The 20,110-nt window shown below is 48.8% G+C and overlaps 1 protein-coding gene across 1 annotated transcript in view; it reads right to left on the reverse strand.

Annotated features, from left to right (window-relative positions):
* IGDCC4 (immunoglobulin superfamily DCC subclass member 4) overlaps nt 1-20,110 on the reverse strand; it is an 86,876-nt gene that overhangs the window by 35,104 nt on the left and 31,662 nt on the right. The window contains exons 3-4 of the mRNA XM_058033488.1: nt 15,345-15,486; nt 10,192-10,325 (exon numbers count right to left, since the gene is read on the reverse strand). Of these exons, the coding sequence (XP_057889471.1) occupies nt 10,192-10,325; nt 15,345-15,486 (276 nt within the window). The remainder of the gene's footprint in view (nt 1-10,191; nt 10,326-15,344; nt 15,487-20,110) is intronic.

Raw genomic sequence — 20,110 nt, forward strand, 5'->3', positions numbered from 1 at the left:
GATGGGATGACTTTTGGTTACAAGGTTAGGGACTCAATCCCTCAACTTTAGTGCACTCAGAATTCCTTCTCTGCAGCCTTTTGTCCCCAAGCCTTGCAGGATCTTTTAGGTGTGTGCCTCAGCAGAAACCACAGCAAGGACAGTGCTTTGGTACTGGGACTGCAGAGTTTGTCCCAGTACAATGTGTCAGCACCAGTGCTCACAGAAATGTTCCTTTCCTTTCCCTTCCCAGGCACCTGTGGAGTGTCTGGGTCAGCACACAAGTCATCCAGGGAGGCTGGAAAGCAACTTGGCTTTCACTGCTCAGTGTATTGGAGTAACAGGTTATTTCTGCCCAACAATACAGATAAGCTCAATAAATCAGTTTTGTATTGTCTTTTTACCTCATGTCATCCAAACGTTGTGTAAGCAATTATGCATTTGTCAATTCAAGCATTGAACTGAAAAGCTGAATGGGGAAGAATTTATCTCCATGCTTTGGAATGCCTCTCTTTGGAGTCTCTCTTCCTCCTTACTAAGAGGGTGCTGCAGCAGAGCAGTGACATCCTGTCATCTCTGAAGCAGCACACAAAGAAACATGTGGGATTAAAACATAGAAGTTCAATCATTTTTCAGTGGTATTAAAAGACCTGCACACGCAGCATTTGTATCTCAAACTACGATCCCAAAATCCCTCAAGAAATAAATCAGCAAACAGATCCAAAAATATATGGTCCAACCTACACATTACTAAACTTGCTCCTCTGCTGTTTGCACATACGTGAAAAACAGAGAATATAACAGATTAAATACACTTCCCTGATTAAAAAAAGGTGCAGAGAGATAAATTTGGACAAGGACTGTCCATTTACTGCCTGGATGTACTCCTCAGATCACCACCTGCCACAGCTTCTGGGGTCTCTCCACAGAGCATAGCAGGAGAAGCTGCTCTAGGAACAGCTTCTCATTTGTCTTGAGAAACAACCTTTCCAACATTTTCCCCAGTTCCACGTCTGTGTCTGGAAGCCCTGGGAGGGAGCACACAGATCCCAGTCCAGACAAGCAAAGGGGCCATCAGGCAGTCCTCTTTCACTCCTGTCAACTTCTTTATACAGCTGACAGATTTCAGCTCAGAAATTAAATCCTCTAATGTACTAGTTCAGCCACAAGCTGACACCCTGAACTCTCTGTAACCAGAAGCTCAGGAAGAGTGTCAGGTTTCCAGAAATTGCCTTGGATTTTTAGGGGAGTTCTTCCCCCACTCCCCAAATCGTTGGTCCTTCAGGCTACGGAGTTTTGTACGTCCAGGGTACACTTAGCTGTGCTGCAAAGCAGTCGGAGTGTGCTTTGCCCACCACTCCAGCTCTTGTAAAGCTGTCAACATTGGCTCTGTGTTTGCGTACACGCATTTGGAGCCGCTCCTGATCACGCCAAAAGGGACGGAAGCCAGCCAGACTGCAGGACGCATTCCTGCTCGCCTCCCCGAGCGCTTGGGAGCGCCTCCATTTGCACCGCTCCGAGCCGCAGCCAGGCCGTGCCGGCAGCTGCACCGAGCTCTGAGAGCTGCGGCTCCTCTGGCTCCTGCCACAGCCCAAAGGGCAGCACACCTCAGGCCTTCAGGCATCTCAGTCCTCAGAAGCCTGAAGATGCATCACACTGAGTTTCTGGGAGGCAGAAGCAGCAGCCCATGGAGCTGGAATGTGGCAGAGGCAATAGGAAACCCCAGCTCAGGACACAGTGGATGCTGAGACCTAACAGAAAGGCCGTGTTAGAGCAGCATGGACGGTGTCACTTTAGTAGTAACTACTGATTAATAAGTCTGTCTTGGCACATTTTCACAGACTTCTGTGCAAACAAATTCCCTGTAAGAAAGTTACTCAGTGTATGGAGGGAGTTGAGCCTCTAGATCAGGTGACAGGCCAACAAGAAGGGAAGAAAGGAGCAGAGGTACCTCAGAGTCTTTGTGTGGAGAACAGAGCAGCCTCCCTGCCCTAACCCTAAAACCCAGACAGCTTATGTTGCTCAAGCTGAGCCTTTAAAGCACTGCAAGCTCCAGCTATTCCCATGCAGCTGCCAAACCCAGTGACTAGAAAAACAAAGGCTGCAAGAGGCTGTTTTGTAAAGTCACCACTGCAACAGGAACCTCCTCAGTGCACCAGGAATGTCCCATGTCTGACAACCAGAAAGGATGATGTCCCAGCTTCTGGTCCAGTGGCTCAAGAGCGTCTCCCATGGTCTCTGTCACTAACCCACTGTGCTGCTCTGGGTACATGTCTCAGCATCTCTGGGACTCCATCTGCTCACAGTTCATAACACAGCTATTCACAGAAGTGAAGGTGCAAAAGTAATAGCCAGAGAGCATCAGAAGCCCCTTAGCAAAAGCCACAGTATCCGTTATTTAAATATAAACACCCCCCCAATCATGAGATACCCCTGGGGACATAAGCTTGCCAGCCTCCAGGATTCAGTGGGAACACCCTCATGCCTTTTTAACCATCATTATACCAGCTCTCTTTGTCATTATCCTAGAGCAGCACACCACTTTCCAGAATGATGCATGAGGAACCTCCAAGGAGAAAAAAAAAGCCACAAGTCCTATTTTCTTACCTCTTGCAGAGCAATGACACAGAGACATGGTCAACAGAAGACCATTCTGGCTCACAAGTCACTGTGAAACTCCTCCTTACTCACCCTGCCTCAGTGACCAGAGCTATTTCACTCCAGTCACTTCCTCCTTGTGCTCTGAGGCTGATGTTTCCCAGGGGCTGACACCTACTTCATCAGACCTATTTGCAATTCAGATTTATTTGTGATATCAGATCCATCTGCAATTCAGGCACATCCAGTGGCAGCAGAAAGGGATGAGGCTGGAGGCCCTGGACCATGCAGGAGGGCACAACCTGCTTCCTCTGTGACCATGGCTCCTGCTCTGCCCCATTCCCTCTGCAAGAGAAGCTCTGAAAAGAGGAACACTTTGGGAAGGGATCTTGCAGAGGGCTCTCCCTGTTGCCAGGTACACAGAATGCTTCCCACAAGTGACGCTGTGAACACACAACATGCTGGGAGCCCACAGTAAAACAGTCTGGCAGCAAACTGAGACTGCCAACTTGGAAGGGAGAGAACTAAAAGCAGATGGATGCATCTGCATTCACTCAGGACAATACAAATCTGTTTTTCTAGGAAAAGTCCAGAAGAAAAGCTGGCTTTCCATGGGGAAAGATTGTTGCTGATATCCACAGATTCTGTCAGAGCCCTTTGCTTGGACACTTGCTGGGTGCCACAGAGAACCCCGATGTAAGGCTGTGCATTAAGACAGTGTTTGATAGCACCACCTGCCCCTCCTTGTCCCCTCCTTCCTCTCTCTTCCTGCTCCTCATTCTTGTCCACAGTCTACTTGGCATTGTCCCCTGGCTGCACCAGGAACAGAGATGGGCAAGAACACCTCTGATACCGAAGGCAAACTCTCAGTTGTGTTCTGAGCAATCCCCAGCATCCAAGAAATCCAAGTGAGGGCTCAGAGCAGCCCAGCTCTGCTCCTGACTCAGCCTCCCCTGCCACCCAGGCCCACTCCTCCCACTCCTGTTCCTCAGCACCCCTGTAGGTACTGGTGGCTCTTGGAGACAGGGACATGTCTGTCCTGTGTCAAAAGTAATGGGATTAGACACCCCCATGAGCTTTGCTATGCCTCCAGACACTTCCAACATCCTCACTCCTGCTGCTGGACGCTGTCAGCGCCGGAGGGCACCGCCAGCCCTTGACCTCAGAGAGCTGCTGAGGCACAGCTGTAACACCAATGATTAATAATTAACCAGTGTCATCAGGAGCCCAAGCACATCAACCTTCCTGTCCCACAGCCCACTGCAAGCTGCTGACCTAATTATGGTCTCTATTCCTAGCTCCTTTCCAGCCTCTCCACACAGTCACAGCCTGTCCCACATCCTCCAGGGCAGGCTAGGTGTGATCCCTGTAGTGCAGATGTGCTGATGCACCACAGGATTGCACCACCACTAAAGGACTCAGAGGAAAACTGAATGGAGCCTACCACTTAAACCATGCTTCAGTCCAAGCCTTACCAAATACCAGCTGTTATTTCAGGAAGCCTCAAAAGTGCAGCAGACCTGAATTAGTAAGGGATGCATGTGGAGAACACCAGAGGACCATAAACCACACCTGAATCCACACATCCCTCGTCTGCAGGAGCTGAAAGCAGAGTAACACATGAGCCTGGCCACATCTGACAGCTCTAAACATCATGCACAGCTACCACTGCATGTGGATTAGAGCAGTTTCCCCTCAGGACCTGGAAACAGCTCACCTATTCCCAGCCGTACATCCCTTGTTCTGCTCTATTATCCTTGACACCTCTGTTGCCACTCACTTCGATGCCATCCCCAGGCTTAGCTATTGTGCTTAATGGGAGGTGAGGGCTCTGCATTTTGTATCAAACCCTCTGTCACTGCGGGCTGCTGGAGCTGTCAGGAGTGTGGCACATCATAGCCCCACAGAACTTCACAGACAGCTGAGCTGGAACTCCCCTTGGGCTCCCACAGCAGGCTGCTGACACTGGAGCTATGAGCAGCTTTCCCTCGGCGATGTGAGGGGTGTGATGCATGTTGGCCCTGTAGGAACCCCAGCCAGGCAGAGCTGTGTGGTTGGATGGGTGCCTGACACACATCTGCACCAGCCTTTCAAAGTTTCACCCAATATTAATGGGCTCGATCCTGCTCCACATGTGCTTGAAACCCACCAGCAGTGACAGGCTCAGTAAAGTGAGATGGAGTTTAAGTTTACAGCTTGTTAGGCAGAAGGTCACTTCTAGCTTTAAAGATCTATTTATTAAGCAGGAAGTGTTGTGTACCTCCTCCTTGATCTTGCCATCCTCTGAATTCACACTTGCCATGGCTTGCTTAGCACCTTCTGCCACAGGCAGGAGCAACAGTGTTTTACAGAATCCATCAGATGCATTATGCAAACAGCTTCAGATACCTGCTTCCCAGGAAACCAGAGCTGTGAAATACTCGTAAACAGAGTCTTCATGGCTGAGCTTTTGGGATGTCAAGTGGAGAGCAGTGTCCTGCTTAACTGCTAGTGAAGTGAGAGACCAGAGGGCAAAGGAAAACAGGATGCTAAAAGGACAGAGGGAAAAGTGACAGTTCTATGTCCTGCACAGGAGGCACATGGAACAGGAACATGGCAATTGCAGGTTGGAACTCGGATGTCTCTTTCTCCAGAGGTGATGCATCACTTGCTGATCATGCCAACAACTCACAGCAAAAATGCAATTATGTTACCCCACCCCACACTTTCTCTCCCTACGCATGCCCACAACTCATGCCTCTCAGAAGAAGTGTGCCGTGCCCACACACAGGTGTGGATAGCTCTGCCCCCACAACCACACAGGGCCCTGCTGTCCCTGCAATGGGTTCCTGCTGGAGGAAGACCACCCTAATCCCAGTTGGACCATGCCTCCACTCTGGCTAATGCTGCCCTTCACTGTTGCTGGCAGCACACACAGGATCAATGCCCAGCTGCAGTCAGGGAGGCCAGCCCAGAGCAGCACTGACCCAAATCCAAAGTTCCCTGTCCCCTGGCTGCCCAGTACCTGTGCTGGAAGCCGCGAGGGGAGCAGAGCACGCGGCCAGGGCTCAGGCTGAGTGCCAAGCCAGCATCCAGCACGTCATTCGCACATGCAGGGACTGAAAATCCACTTGTGGTAACAGCACGTCTGTTTCTGCGAGGTGGTGGCCAACTGCGAGTGTTGCTCACTTCATCACCACCTTCCCCTCCATCCCTAAAGCTCATCCCAGTCAAGAGCTGTATTTCCTACACCCCTCTGGAGCAGGAACCAGCCCAGGCTCTATGTTGGTACCTGCAAGCTACTGCAGCACAAACACCAAAAGAACAAAAAAACTCAAGGTGCTTCAGCTGCCTCCAAGCTCTGTCCCTGTTATCACATTCATACAAATATTTGGCTGAAAAATCCATTTCCTGGGACACTGCTGCAGCAAGCTGCTACAACTGTCAGCGTAAATGATGTTCTGCCAATGGCAATCTCGCAGTGTCATCTCTAATAACACAGCACTAAATCCCAGCTCGCGGGGGATGTGCTCAGCTGCTGGGAGACTCCTCCGTGGTCTGCCCAGCCCAGACCTCCACCCACCACCCTGCTCTGTTCTCCAATTCCTGCATTACTGCAGCACTGGGAGATTCTGATTCTTGCCTATCTGGTTTAAGGTAGAGGTTTTTCCCACACATGTCACAGCAGTCACGGCCACCCCACATGCACAGACCAGGAACAGGGTCCAGAGGACACGAGGAGGGAAATCCCACACCCACACTGAGATACATGTCCACACCTCTCTCTGTATGTGCCCCTAGATGCCCTCCAGCACCAAATGCCCATAATCATTCTCCAGACTGAGCCATCCTTTCCAAGAGGGTAACTCCAAGGCTATTTATTACATTATCCCTACTTACAGAAATTTCCAGTTGAGGAACTGATTCTCCTCTGCAGCCCAACAACAGAGAGGGAGAGAGAAGCAAGGAGTCCTGGCTCCTAGGACCATGCTTTGACAATCCTTCTGCAATAACCAATAAATACGAAAAGACACAAACACTGAGATCTACGTGAAGGAGCTCTGGGATCAGGATCTCAAATTTGTTTCTCCCACTCCAGTGGGAGAAAACTATTCTATACTAAAATTGCCAAGATTTTTAACTTTCTTTAGGTCACTTGGGAGACACCATACTTCTTATACTCAAAGGCATTAAAAAATAAGGAGAAATTTCAGTTTTTTCAAGATTCCCAATGCTTTGCAACTAAAACTAATAGGATGAATTGCAGGGAAGTGAAATTTGGGTTAGCTGTGGAGAAGAGATCCCATCATTCAATGGGGAAGATGCAATGGAAATTAGGGGGAGCCACACTCCTTGTGACATTTAAAAACAGAATAGATCAAATCTTTGTAAAAACCTACTGTTCTTGCAGCAGCACAGCTTCTGACTGTTATTTGTGCTACATTGTGCCAGTTGTGGGGCAAATACACAGCAAGAGGGAGTCCCTATTCCCATGAAAACACACAGAGCAGGCATGTGCATGACACGGAGGGAGAAAGCGAAGTGACAGGCAAAGTGACCTGCTGAGACCACACGTCATGTTCCCCAAGCCCTTCTGCTACTCTTCTTTGAGAGCTGCTTTATGAAGCATGGCAACACTTCTGTGTGCATGTCAAGAACCTGGGAACACAACCAGGACACACAAGGAATTAGTTCTTTATCTACAGAGTAGGGCTCCAGAGCCTGCTTCCAGAAAAAGGAGCTACAAGGAACAAGACCCAGCTGACCCCAAGGAAAGGCAGCATGCACAGCCAGGGCCTGGGAAAGCATCCCACAGCCAGTTCCTAATGCCCTTTTGGCAGAGAGAGACACAGGGTTCATTCGTCACCTGTCCAGGTGAGGGGTGAAGGGACAGAGCCGCCAGATGTGTTTAGCGCTCTGTGCACTGGGAAGCAGTGGAGATCCAAGGGGAAAACCCAAGCTATCCCTGTTTCAGCAGCAGGCTCTGTTTCAGGGCTGCGTGACAGTATCCTGCTGTCCCGTCTGCTCTCTTCCCTTCCAGCTCCAAACGCCGCTTCCCCAGGGAAGGTCTGGAAATTTGCACCATGAAGTCTGCACAGCCAAAACATCTGCAGCCCCGCCTGCCCTGCCTGGCCACGGCCAGCATGTGCTCAGCCACAGACACACAGCACAGCCCAAATTCCCCCCAGGACAGGGAAGTCACACTGCCCAGGGAAATGACACTTTTGGGGTTTTTAGACTGTGCAGATATGACAGAAAGGGGTTGTGTTAATTGCTGTTTTTACTGGGAAAAGGCCTTTAATAAGGGAGAGGGAACAATTCCCAGCCATAGTACAAGGGACAGGGAGGGAGGGGGAGGAACAGGATAACTGGGCAGAAGAGCTATAGGGAAACTGATTCTTTTGCTATGCACAGCTCGTTCAAATCCAGCCCTGTCTGGAAGGCAAAGGCATGAACACAAAATGTTCCCAGACCTGATCCTTGGAAGAATTTGGATTATCACCAGCAAGACCCCAAAATCTACCAGGAGCACAGCCTCCAGCATCATAACACAGCACTGCCAGGGCTGCCAGTGGGACAGCAGATAAGGAGACACAAGGTCCCACTGCACAAACCTTTTCCAGGGGCCCTGGCAGTGGGACTGAAAGGCTGGACTGTCACCTTATCTTGGCACAAAGGAGTCTCTTGCCAGGAGCAAGGAGGGAGTTTGGTCCCTAAAATTTCCAAATAAGCAACACTAAATAACGGTACTTCAGTCTATTGTTCTTTTGTTGTCTGTCTTTTGGTTTATTTTGGGTTTTTTTTCCCTAGGATTCTTGGTTTTAGTTTAGTTTGGTTTTATTTTTCACAATCAGGAAAGGATTTCTGCCCGACCAGCTCACTCCAACTATTATCAGGGAGGAAAAGACTCCTCAAGCCAGTCCAGGCATCCAAAAATGTGCTCTGATGGTGAAGTGCTGAAACAAAAAAGGATCAATACCATGCCAGTCACTCATGAAGGAGTTTACAGCCTGCACAGGTCACTGCAGTTTCCCATCTGTCTCAGAGATACTTCTCCCCAATTATAAAAAACCCCAGAGATTTAACAGGCATGTTTTTCATCACTATCAGCTCAATCTGGTGAAAAACTCAACCTCACATATTTGTTTTAGCAGCCAGCGGGTGGTGTGGTGCTGCAGAAGAGAGATTTGGGTGAGAACTGCAGGCAGAAATCTGCTCAGGCCGGCTGGTGCTCCAGAAGGAATGCTTCCCATTTAACCTCTTCCATTGCCTCCATTTGCAAAGCAGATTAAACATTGCAGAGCTACAAGATGCAATTATGCAGAATGAGTTATGATGCCAAGGACATCAAATTCACCTTTGCAGCTTGATCGATATTAGTTATCAATAGCACACCAGAGCCAGCACAGGAGCTGTCTCTGGAGCTGGAAGTGCCCATAGGAAGCGCTCCCCTCAGCTCCCAGCTTCATTAAACACACAGAGGATCTGGCAGGGGCTGGCAATTAGATACAGAGCATTCAACCGCTCACGAATTCTCTGCAGATTCCACCCAGATTACCTCCATGACACCATCCATTGATCAGAGGTGTGTTCTCAGGCTCCACAGTTAATTACACTCCCTGCTGATGGATGAACAGCAAAGCCATCGCTGGGAAAATACACTGGGAGCAGAATGCCAAGCAACACAATCCTAAACAAAGACAGAAGGGGCTGGGAAGGATTTCAGAGCTTTCAAGGTTAAAGCTGCCCGCAAGATACACCGGGGTCAGCACAAACAGGAGACAGATGTGGCAGGGGGCACAGTCCAGAGAGAAGGGACAGCTCAGCCAGACCCCCAGCCCTGGTGAGCTTGTCCATTTGCAGGACAGGATGATACAAAGTTGGGGAGGCAGCCAGGCATGCTGGGAAGGATGCTGGAGCCTGGAGACCCCCACTGCACTCAGGCTCTCAGCTATGTCCTCCTCATGTCCAGACTTGCCCACTGCACTCTTGGCTTACAAAGCAAAATGCACTCAGAGGCTGAGGCCCAGATTGGGAGGTGAAGGACAGCTCACAGCCAAAGCTTTGCTCCAAAGGCCTGTATCACCAGGAGAAATCCCAGCTGGGGCTGTTCCCCAATAACACATAATGATCTCTGAAGCTCAGCAGAGCACCAGCAATATGGACACAGAACACAAGTTGGATGTCACTGTGCTCAGCCTCCTCTGGACTGTGCTGGGCACCCTGGATAAACAGTGTCCTGCCAGCTACTCCAGCCTCCAGCTACTTCTCTCGCTTGCCTGGGAAGCAGCTTTGTCTGTCCATGCCAGCCCTTGTTTCTCTTGCTATCCAATGCCACTGCAGAGAATACCACCAAAAATGCTGCCCTCCCCAAGGAGCAAATGGACTGCCTCATCCCTTCTAATCACCCCAGAGCAGGAAGGAGTCCTCCCAACACAGTCTCCTTACCCCATCACCAGCAAAGAGAAACCTTTCATGAAATGCCTCTCTGCAAGTTTGAACCAAAGCTGGCCACGTGCAGAGCCACACCAGGAGGGGAGATGGTCACTGGTATTTGAGCCCAGCTCTCCCACCACACACAGTGATTACCTGGCAGACCTGTACCCAGCCAAGAGGCTGCTGGCAGCACCTCACCTTTCACCACGCTGAGGGTGGCGTCGTTGCTGTAGCGCTTTCGGGCGGCGTTGGTTGCCACGCAGTGGTAAATCCCAGCATCGCTCTCCTGCACATCCACGATTTGGAGGACACCATTGGGAAGAGTTATAAACCTGAGTAACCAAAAGGAAGAGTGTGAGACAGGCTATGTCTTACCCCAGATATTCATCACCCCAAAGTCCTTTAATCCCTTCTTTTTCTCCCAAAACGTCTCTCGTGTGCAGGTCCTGGCAATGACAGCAGAATGGGATCAGGGAACCTCTGAGTAACCCAACCTGTGGTTCTCAAAAAGCAGCAGGTACAGACCTATCCATCACCTTGGAGTCTTCCAAATTTAAAAGCTGCTCTTGGGAGACCAGATTAACAGGACTTTGCTGACACAAATCAACTGGCCAGTACAAACCAACTCCACACACTCACACTTCTACATACACATTTGTAGATGTCCCCAAGCTTGAGCACATGCTACAGCCATTTTCAGCACTTGCTTTTTACAAAGGTTTGGTTGCCAGACAAAAAACACACTGCAAAGAAGTCTGGACATCATCTTTTTCTTGCTGCACCTCAATTACATGAAAAGGGACCAGTTGATACAGAGCTGCACCTCCATGGGCCAAAGCAGCCATGACACAGCCACCTGAACCTGCATCATTTCTGCTCCTTTCCTTCCTCCACAAGTTTCTGGCCTTCACAAGGTGACAAACTCACAGCTGGGCATTCAGTATCCTCTGATTTGCCCATGGGATGCTACTGGGAAACAATTCCACAGAGTGAAATGGCTACACTGCTCACGACATGAACACAATCCTTGCTGCATTACACTGAACAAAGCAGATGATTAGCAATTAGCATAAAAGTAGGAGCAGGCTGTCAGCATCTCCATTTTCTGCCTGGATTCCTAGATGGCAGCCTCTTTATTCTTGAATGCAAGGCGCAAAGCCTACGTGATCCTTTTTAATTATATATGAGATCCATTTTTAATTGCAAGCCTCTATAAACAGAGCTGCCGAGGTTTGACAGGCAGCTCTGGGTTATCAGTCTTCATTATGAAGAGGACACATTCAAAGGCAATTGCTAAGGGGAGGGATAACAGCTATTCCACAGGAACAGCACAAAGGCAAGTTATAACCATGAATGCCAGTCCTGCCATCCACAAAGATCACAGTAAGTCAAACTGTGGTTCTCCAGGTGCTGAGACAGCTGGAGTGCCATGAGCAAGGATCATGGAGCCAGGAAGACCTTAACAGGTTACTCATCCTGCATTCAAGCCATGGTCACCAACAGCATGCCTGCTCCTGCAGACATTTATCCTAAATCTGCACCCATGGAAACACCTCCTTGCCCTAAGCAGTCTATTCCAGAGACAAATATTCCTGTTGTCAGTCTTGCATCAATCCTGGGCCTCAGCTACTGCAGTTGAGCTCATCATGTCTTGTCCTTCACAGCTGATGAAGAAGGAAGAGCTACAAGAGCTCCTCCAGTGACCATTCTGTCTCCCCTGAAACAATCCTACAGCCTGATCCATGGACACACGGCTGAAGCTTCCCATATACCCAAATGCAATGCCTTACATCCCTAAAGCCACGTTCCTGCTACTCACAAAGACATTTTGCTCAGGATCAAGCCCCAAAAGACCTCAGAGGAGGTGATACCGAAAAGCCCTCATCAGGATGCCTCATCAGGACTCAGGAGAAGGATGACAAATATTTGCATCCTCTCAGCTCCATGGAGGGAAAGCCTCCTACTGCGATAATATTTATTTTTGTCGTGCATCTGCTATTTGAGTCTGTAATTAATATCAACATATTTCAAACACCAGGCAAGGCATCTCCCAGCCACAAAAAGACACTTCAGTGATATATCACAGATTCACTGAGGCTAGGACAGACCTCTGATCTCTGGCCTTTCTTCTCTCAGAGCAGGGTCACTATACCAGGGCATTCAGGACACAGCTTCTCTTGAGGGCACAAAACAAGCCACTGTGTCTCTAAAGAGAGCAGGATGTGGAAACAAGGGAGTTTAATGGGGAGACTTCATGAAAAGAGCTTGAGACAGTCCAGTGGTAGAGATCTACTCAGTGCCATACATCCTGTTGGAAAAATGTGGCAGCAGTGAGGATTGCTCTGCTGGGGAAGCAAGGAGGGAAGAAAAGCACATTTCTCTATCCACCATTTCTCCCAGCTGCTCACAAAGCCTCCAGCTCTTCAGGCTCCCAGCAGCCCTGAAGTAGAAGCCTTCAGGCAGCCTGCAAGGGCATTTGCTCCATCCCCAGGCTCCCTGTGAGGAAATTTGCCTGATAACTCAGAGCAGACAGTTGTCAGAGCTTTTTTTTCACACAAAGCGCAAATCTTTTTGTCTGCTCACCTTCACCAAGGATTAAGCAGGAAACAAAAGCTAAAGGACAGACAGACAAAGGCCCTGGAAGCAAGAGAAACGCTGGAACCTTGGCAGTCCCAGGAGTTTTGCTGTTGATAGCTGCAGTGTTAGGATCTCAGAGAAGCTTGCCTCGATGGGGGCGAAAGGCAAGCCCCCACCTGGATTACCCTGAAGGACAGCACACTCAGAGCAGAGCCAACTGCCACGGCTCCAAAGGCAGCAAGAACAGCAGGGCACACCCAGAGAGCTCTTCCCCTCCCTGACAGCACTGAGGGGCTCAGGGCTGCTCACCAGAGCAGTGCCCAAGAGCTGAAATCAAGCATCACTGCCTCGTGTCCAAACCCTGCAGCCCTACAGCTCAGAGAACATCCCAGCATTAACAGCCCTACTCCCTTTCTTATCTTCCGCCTGGTAAACTGCCAGCACACCCTACCTTCAGCCTTCTGAAGGTGCCTAGGACAGCCCAAAGCTGTCCTGAGCACAGTGAGGAACCTGCAGCTCTGTTGCAGGCTCAGTTTGGAAGCCCTTTTGCTCACAGCTCCAGAGTCCTGTACATGAACATGAGCCATGTCAAGGCATTCCTGGCACAGCACAGAAATAAAACTTTACACAAAGATAAAACCCTCACGTAGCCAAAATGTGGACAAATATACTGTGATTGCAGAGTATGTGGTCTGTAGGTTATGGATTTGCTGTGCAGACCTCCAAAGACTTCCAGTTCCCAGCAAGTGCTCATCTTGGCTCTAGAGAAAATAAACAGAATTTTGGAGCCTGATGTGAAACCCAGCCAGCACATAAACCAGAGATTATGCCAAGAGATGTTGCACACACCCCAAATCAACTGCAATCAAGAGAAATCCTGTGAGCCACCTTCCAGCAGCAGCTGCAGATTTAAGACTGTGTTTACTCACTGTGCTTCAGAGCCAGAACTGCAAAATAATCTGTGCCTTACTCACATAGGTAATTTAGATTTTTGTCCTGAAGAGGGACAGGAAAGGTATTCCAAAAACACCAATCAGCACTATGGTACCCTATAGGTTGTTAAAATACTTTTTTAAGATCAGCTCTCAGTACCTTTGAAGTAGCACCATGCTAGAACCTGCATCCAGGGGCAAAGGCTGAAAAGAGTGCCCAGAGGTAAGAACAACAAAGAAAAGTGGAGGGGGAAGAGTGAAAAAGAGGGGGAAAGGAAGACAAGAGAGAGGAAAAGGAAAAGCAAGAAAAGGGAAGAGCAATGTGAGTTTAACATGATTATTCTATCCTTCTTAAATCACAAACACTGATGTAGAAGCACAACTCCAGGGCTGTACCTCCAGTCCCTGAGCCTGATTTTGCACACCCTCCCAGCCCTGCTATTCTGGAGTATGAAATCATCACCCTGACACCTGCCCAGCCAAAGGGTTCCATTTTCACAGGCTCATCCCAAGTGTGCACAGGAGGGAGCCCACAGTAATCAGGCCAGCCTGAGATCCCATCCTTAGGCACAATGCAGGGAGGATAACAGAGAGCTCTGGTTGGCAGCCAACATTTCCTGGAATTCACTTAATTCCTTCGAAAGCCGGTTATATTAAATCCAACAACAACTAGACAACAACAAAAAAAGCAAATCCTTCTGAAAAAGCATATTAGCTAGAACATGATTTAAAAAGCAAGATCTGCAGATAGAGATTATGGCCTGGCTTTTACAAGGAAAACAATTTTCAGGCTGCCCGTGATGAAAGCAATCTCTGAGCAAGTAATTTCACAATATCCATCGAGCTGTCTCATTAAAAAGCCATTGTATCTATGACACACTTCTCCTGCAATCCCTTATTTTCTAGGGTTTTTTTCCTTCCTTTTTTATTAATTTTCTTCATAACAGCCTCCTATGAACTTTTAGATGCCACACTCCAGACTGAAGGATATAAGTGGGTATTCTTACAGAAATAGCCACTGCTTCAAAAGCATTTCTAAACTTCCCCCCAAACACCTCCCTCTTTTTTTCCTCTTCCGCCACTTGGATTAACTTTTCTGGGTGGGAAACACCTCTTCCTGAAGAACAGAAAAGGAGTTTTTAAGAACTAAAGGACAATTCAGTTACTGATTCCCTGCAGAAGTGATGTCTACAGACAAACAACTAATGGTTTATCCCTTCCTTTGTAACTGACTTTCATGAAAGAAAAAGTATCATGCTTCAGGACTCTCCTCTTTTCTCCAGAAAAAGAAAATTCAGCATCTTTTACTAGATGGTGTTTAAACATGGGAGTAAGGCAAAAGAAAACACCTCCCATTAAAATCATAACCAAAATCAAAGAAAATCCACATAATGGAGTTCAGTTGGATACGCCCAGGTTAATACTCCTCACCCCAGGCCCCAATAACCCAACGAATTCCATGTCATTTCACACAAGAGGACAAGCCAAAGCATCCATGCCTTGCCATGCCCCATCCTGGGTACACACAGGCCTTTGCAGGGTGCAGGTTCTGAGCTGTAATAACTAGCACAGTATCAGGAGTTGTTTTTCCTTTGTAGTTTGAATATATGGGGGAAAGTCCATTTTATTCAGATGTTTATGGACCTTTTTTCCTTGGTCCCTTGAATAACTCCTCTTATATCAATTAGTTATCAGGTCCAAACCTGATATCACCTCTCTATCACCTTTCTATCACCTCTCTCGTCATTCTGCCATTTTATAGAATGATTTCCACATCCTAAATGGTCAGGTTTTGCTTTGCTCTTTTTTCAAGCTGACCCAAGAAAGCAAGCAGGGCATCACCTGGGTTCTGCTGGCACAGCTTCATGGTCCTTCTCCCAGGTGATGACAGGGGAGGGCAGCCCCTCGATCCGGCACTCAAACCGGGCCATGCCATTTTCCTCCACTGTCTGCGACTCCGGCTGCTGGAAAAAGCGTGACAGTGCTGGGGAAAGAAGGAGGGAAGGAAAGTTAACAACTCAGTGTTTCTGCTGAGAAATGCAAACTTGTCATGATGTATAAGCTAAGAGAAAGGCTTTTCTCTCCTGAAGACAGCCTGAAATGTAATTCCTCCCTATCCTGTGCTCCTACAGACCCTCAGCAACCCTAACAACAGTAACTGAAAGGTTTCAATGTGTAAATTTGTTTCTTGCCTCATTTTCCACCTTAAGGCAACAGTGTGAGAGAAAGACAGGCAATTTGGCAGCTTCAGCAGTTACCTTCCTAAATTGCTTCCTTGTATGTTCCCTTGCTCCACTTGGGAAGGACACAGAATGAGAAACAGAGGGGAAATGCCACAACCCCAGAGATGAGAGTTTCCCCCTTGCCTTGTAGCATTCCTGCAGCCACAGGAAATTAAAACAAGGCAAGAGGAAGAACAAGCCAGATGTCAAATTACACAAAACAGCTGCCCACTGACTGGCAGTGCTGGAGACCAGAGGCAGAGCCCATAAAGTTTTGACCCTCCTTCTCCTACCTGCAAAAACCAACTTTATTCTATTCAAGCAGATGGGAGGCAGCCAAGGGGATCCAGACACCCTGCTAAGAGGAGGATGGATTTCATACATGCCAGGATACTTGTTTACTCTCCAAGGCTCACCTCTCTCTATATATGTCTTTCCATAGTAAAGAGGCTGGACTGCTTTGGAGACAAAGCACTAAGGTTTGGAATTGCTCTTGGACTATAATCCACAGCTGCCTCTTCTTCCAACCTTTCCATGCACACAGCAAAACCCTGCAGCAGAAATCCTCCCCCAGGGCTGTCAGCATCTGTCCTACCAACAGCATAACCTGAAGGCATCTCAGTCACAGGCAGAGTTTTGAATATTCATGCAGGCTCCTGGATGGGGGCAGAAAGCCCCTAGAAGAAATGGCTTCTGCTTTATCAATCTCTGTTAAACTGTCTTTGCTGTGAAACCTACCCTGCTGGACAAATCCATCCAACAATGCTCTAACACAAGTGCCAGAAACCCCAAATGTGGAACAAGAAACATAAATTTCAGCCAAGAAATCACACTTGAATGCTGGGCTGAGCATAGCACTGTGCTCAGAAGGACCCTGAGCGACCTCCTGGCCCTCCAACACAATTATGTGCTTGTCTCACCACTGCTTTCCAAGAACATCCATCACTGCTTTGGATTTTGTAGGACTCCAAACTTGAAGTTTTTCTTTGCATCTCTCACACACACAAACATCCATGCACACATATACATGCCTTATTGCAGTGTGAGCTTGAGAAAGTATGTACAGTTGGGAAAATGAAATGCTTTTGCATGACCCATTTTAACCTCGGCATATTCTCAGCTGTCATTAGTGTTTTTCTTTAATTTAAATAGTTATCACATGTTTCAAGCAACTCATTGCTCTCCGCAGCAGCTACAGACCAAATTCTCCCACCAGCTGTCTGCCACGTTTCGTTTTTCAATTCAATACAAATGGAATGAAAAAATGTTTTCCTGGAAAAAATTGAAAAATACATTAATATGTAAGGCCTTAATTCAGCCAACTGCTTTAGTATTCTCAAATATACACTGCAGACCACTTCACCACAGAGTAATTTCTACAAATTACAAAACCTTTTAAGCTCATGTTAATAAAACTTGCTGAATCCAAGAGTTTAAAAGAAAATCCATCAAATGCCAGTGCATATTCAGGATGGCACCATCAAAGCAACCTTCTCCTGACAGCAGATACCCTTAATCCTCTTTCCCATTATTCTCTTCTCATCCTACAGGTGTCAATGAGAATATTTTGGCAGGCTCTGGAGGGCCATGTACTCAGGAAGATAATGATGGGAGGTAGGAATCCTAAAAAAAGAAATTTGTTAGCATTTCTGTTTCCTCCACCTCAAGCAGCATCACCTGTCTCTCTGCTGCTCATTATTAAGTGGCATCAGCTTGGTGTACAAAAGGTGACAGAGCCTCCTGGGCTCCCTGGCTTACCAGGCAATAACTTGTCCTGGTTATTCGTGGCTATCACCTGCCAGATCTGGTCCTACAAGCTTTAAATTCCCAGCTGAGAACCAAATCCTTCCCTTTACCTCCACCCAGCCCTATCTGCCCACTGTGCTGGAATGGCTCTTCAAAAGCCAAGAAAAGCATCCCCAACAGAACCTCACTAGGATGTGGAGGAGTGTGACCAAACAGTGCCCCTGCTTAGGGAGCACAGTGTCCCTCTTGGAGCACACAGGAACAGCCACACTTCCCAAGGGGAGTCACAGCTCCTGGCAAAGCCATGGCTTTGTCTCACAGCAGGCTGAGAGCTCTGTGGGGCTGGGGGCTCTACCATGGCAATGCCCAGCAAACCATCTCAGAACTCTTGGGGTGGGCTTCAGAGGCTGAGCAGCTCCATCATATTCCTTTCACAGCACAAGGTTAGGGACAGTGGGGACAGGGATGGGCTGGAAAAAATCACCCCTGCAAGCTCTGAAAGAAGCAGCCTGCAGAGTCCTCTGTGAAGGAGAGGACAGGGAACTTCAACTGGGACCTTATAAGCACAGAACGTAACACCAATTCAAAGCAAGAGAAGTGAAAAAGTTCCTTTGATGCAGAACTGAGCAAGACCCATGGATGTCAGCCCTGAAAGGGTCAGGCAGAGAGAGACTTGCTGGCTGGGCTGATCACTGCTCCACAAGCATCTGCACCAGCTTGGGGCCAACACCACAGCATGCTGTGATCCCTTGTGTTCCTCCTCTCTCATCCTCAGGAGTACCAGGGTGGAATGGATGAGGCAGGACACGTACAGCACCTCCAGTGCAACTCAGAGCTGTGCTGCCAACAGCTGGGGCTGGGAGGAAAAAGAATCAGGCAAGGGAGGAGAGGACTGGAGAGCAGCTCCTGTCACTTGGACACGCTGCACGGACGTGCGTGCAGGTCACAGCAAGTATAGGACAGGCTCCAACACACTGCTCACCCTGGGGCCACAGCATCCTTGGAGGGGCTGTTCTCCTCCCACAAACAAATCCTGGGCAGAAGAATTCTGCTGCTGCAGAAGTGCTGCAAAGTGAGAGGTTTTCCCACAGGGAGGCAGCGAAAGGAGATGCTTGAGGGGAAAAGGCAGACAAAGACGACACATACTCAACATTATTTTCAACTTCTCAGCTAAGGTTTAGCTTGCAAAGCTATCCTGAGCGCCAAAACCTCCCAGCCGTGTTGCACTGATTATCCTGAACACCTTAATAGGCCACTCAGTAAAAATTACCCACTGTAGGTGAGAAGGTGAAGAGCATTACAGCAAATTGCCCTCAGCGACAGCCAAAGCACTGGGCTCTGCACCTCCAGGAGAGGGGCAGGCAGCTCCCTCCCCACTGACATGTTAAACCCAGCTGGAGCCAAGCCGTGTGTGCCAAGGCTTTTAGCTCTGAGCCCAGGGGTGACTGCAGGATGGTGAAACACAGCACCCTCCCCCTCTCCCAGCAGCGAGATCCGTGCAGGAGGCTGTGGGCTTGGAAAGGCTGCCAGCCAGCAACACTACACCCCAGGCAGAAAATGCAGTCTATGCAAGGAATTCAGCCTTCTGAAAGGGGCTCGCTGCTCTCTCCCACAGCGCTTTGCCCCCAGACTCTCTGCGTGCTCGTCCTCTTTGTACCTTCTACAATTATTAGGAGGTACTTCCAAGGTGGGGGCAACCTCAGCCCCCACTCAGATCTCATACACCACCCAGACTACCCCTCTCTGAACGACTCACCTCTGACTGGCTGGGGGTGGGAGAGGAACACGCTAACAAAGTGGTGGGAGCAATTTGCCACGGCTCCCCCAGCACGGCGCAGGCCCAGCCAGCACAGCGCTCGTCTGCAGGGCCATATGGCAGCACAGGATTGCTCCTGCTCTCCACAGGAGCCAGCTCCCCACCTACCCAAAACAGCGTCTAAATCCACATCTAAAGTCATGGATGGTCCAGAGCCTGTGCATTCATCTGCAGGAAGTTTTTCTGCCCAGCGTGGCTCTGCCTACAGTCCCTGGCCTTCACTCACCCATGCCCCTAATTCACAAAATAAATAGGATAAAATCTATAAAATAAATCCTTAAAGTAAGAACAAATCCTAGTGTGCCATTCCTCAAATCCCAGACCCGCAGGGCGCCACAGAGAAGACAGACTGTCCATGTGGAGAGAGGATGATGAGAGATCCTGTGTGTTAATTCCTGCTGTGGCCTGTCCCTCCAGGTGCAGGAACACTCCAAACCTCTCCCGTGCTCCCTGCCAGCAGCCATGCAATGCTGGTCCATTCCCTCCAGGCACAGCAAACGTCTTCATCTGACAGGCACAATTACTGTAATTTTCTACAACCTCCCTTGCACAAAATGTTTAAGCTAAATTAAAAGCTTTAACAAATCTTCATCAATGTAGTTATTAACAGGTAGAAAGCTACACCTTCCCACAACTACAATAATGCCCCTGGTACTTCCATGTGGGAGCACATGGGGCTCAGGAAAACCTGCAGGAAAACCCAGTTTATCAGCCTGAGCAGCTGCTTGCTTAACAGGCACACAGGAGCCCTCACAGCCTTGCTCCTCCCCCTTTGCCATGGCCACCACTGCCACGAGGTGTGGACAGGGACAGTGGCATGGGTC

Source organism: Melospiza georgiana, chromosome 13 (genome assembly GCF_028018845.1).
Source record: "Melospiza georgiana isolate bMelGeo1 chromosome 13, bMelGeo1.pri, whole genome shotgun sequence".
Taxonomy (NCBI): Eukaryota; Metazoa; Chordata; class Aves; order Passeriformes; family Passerellidae; genus Melospiza; species Melospiza georgiana.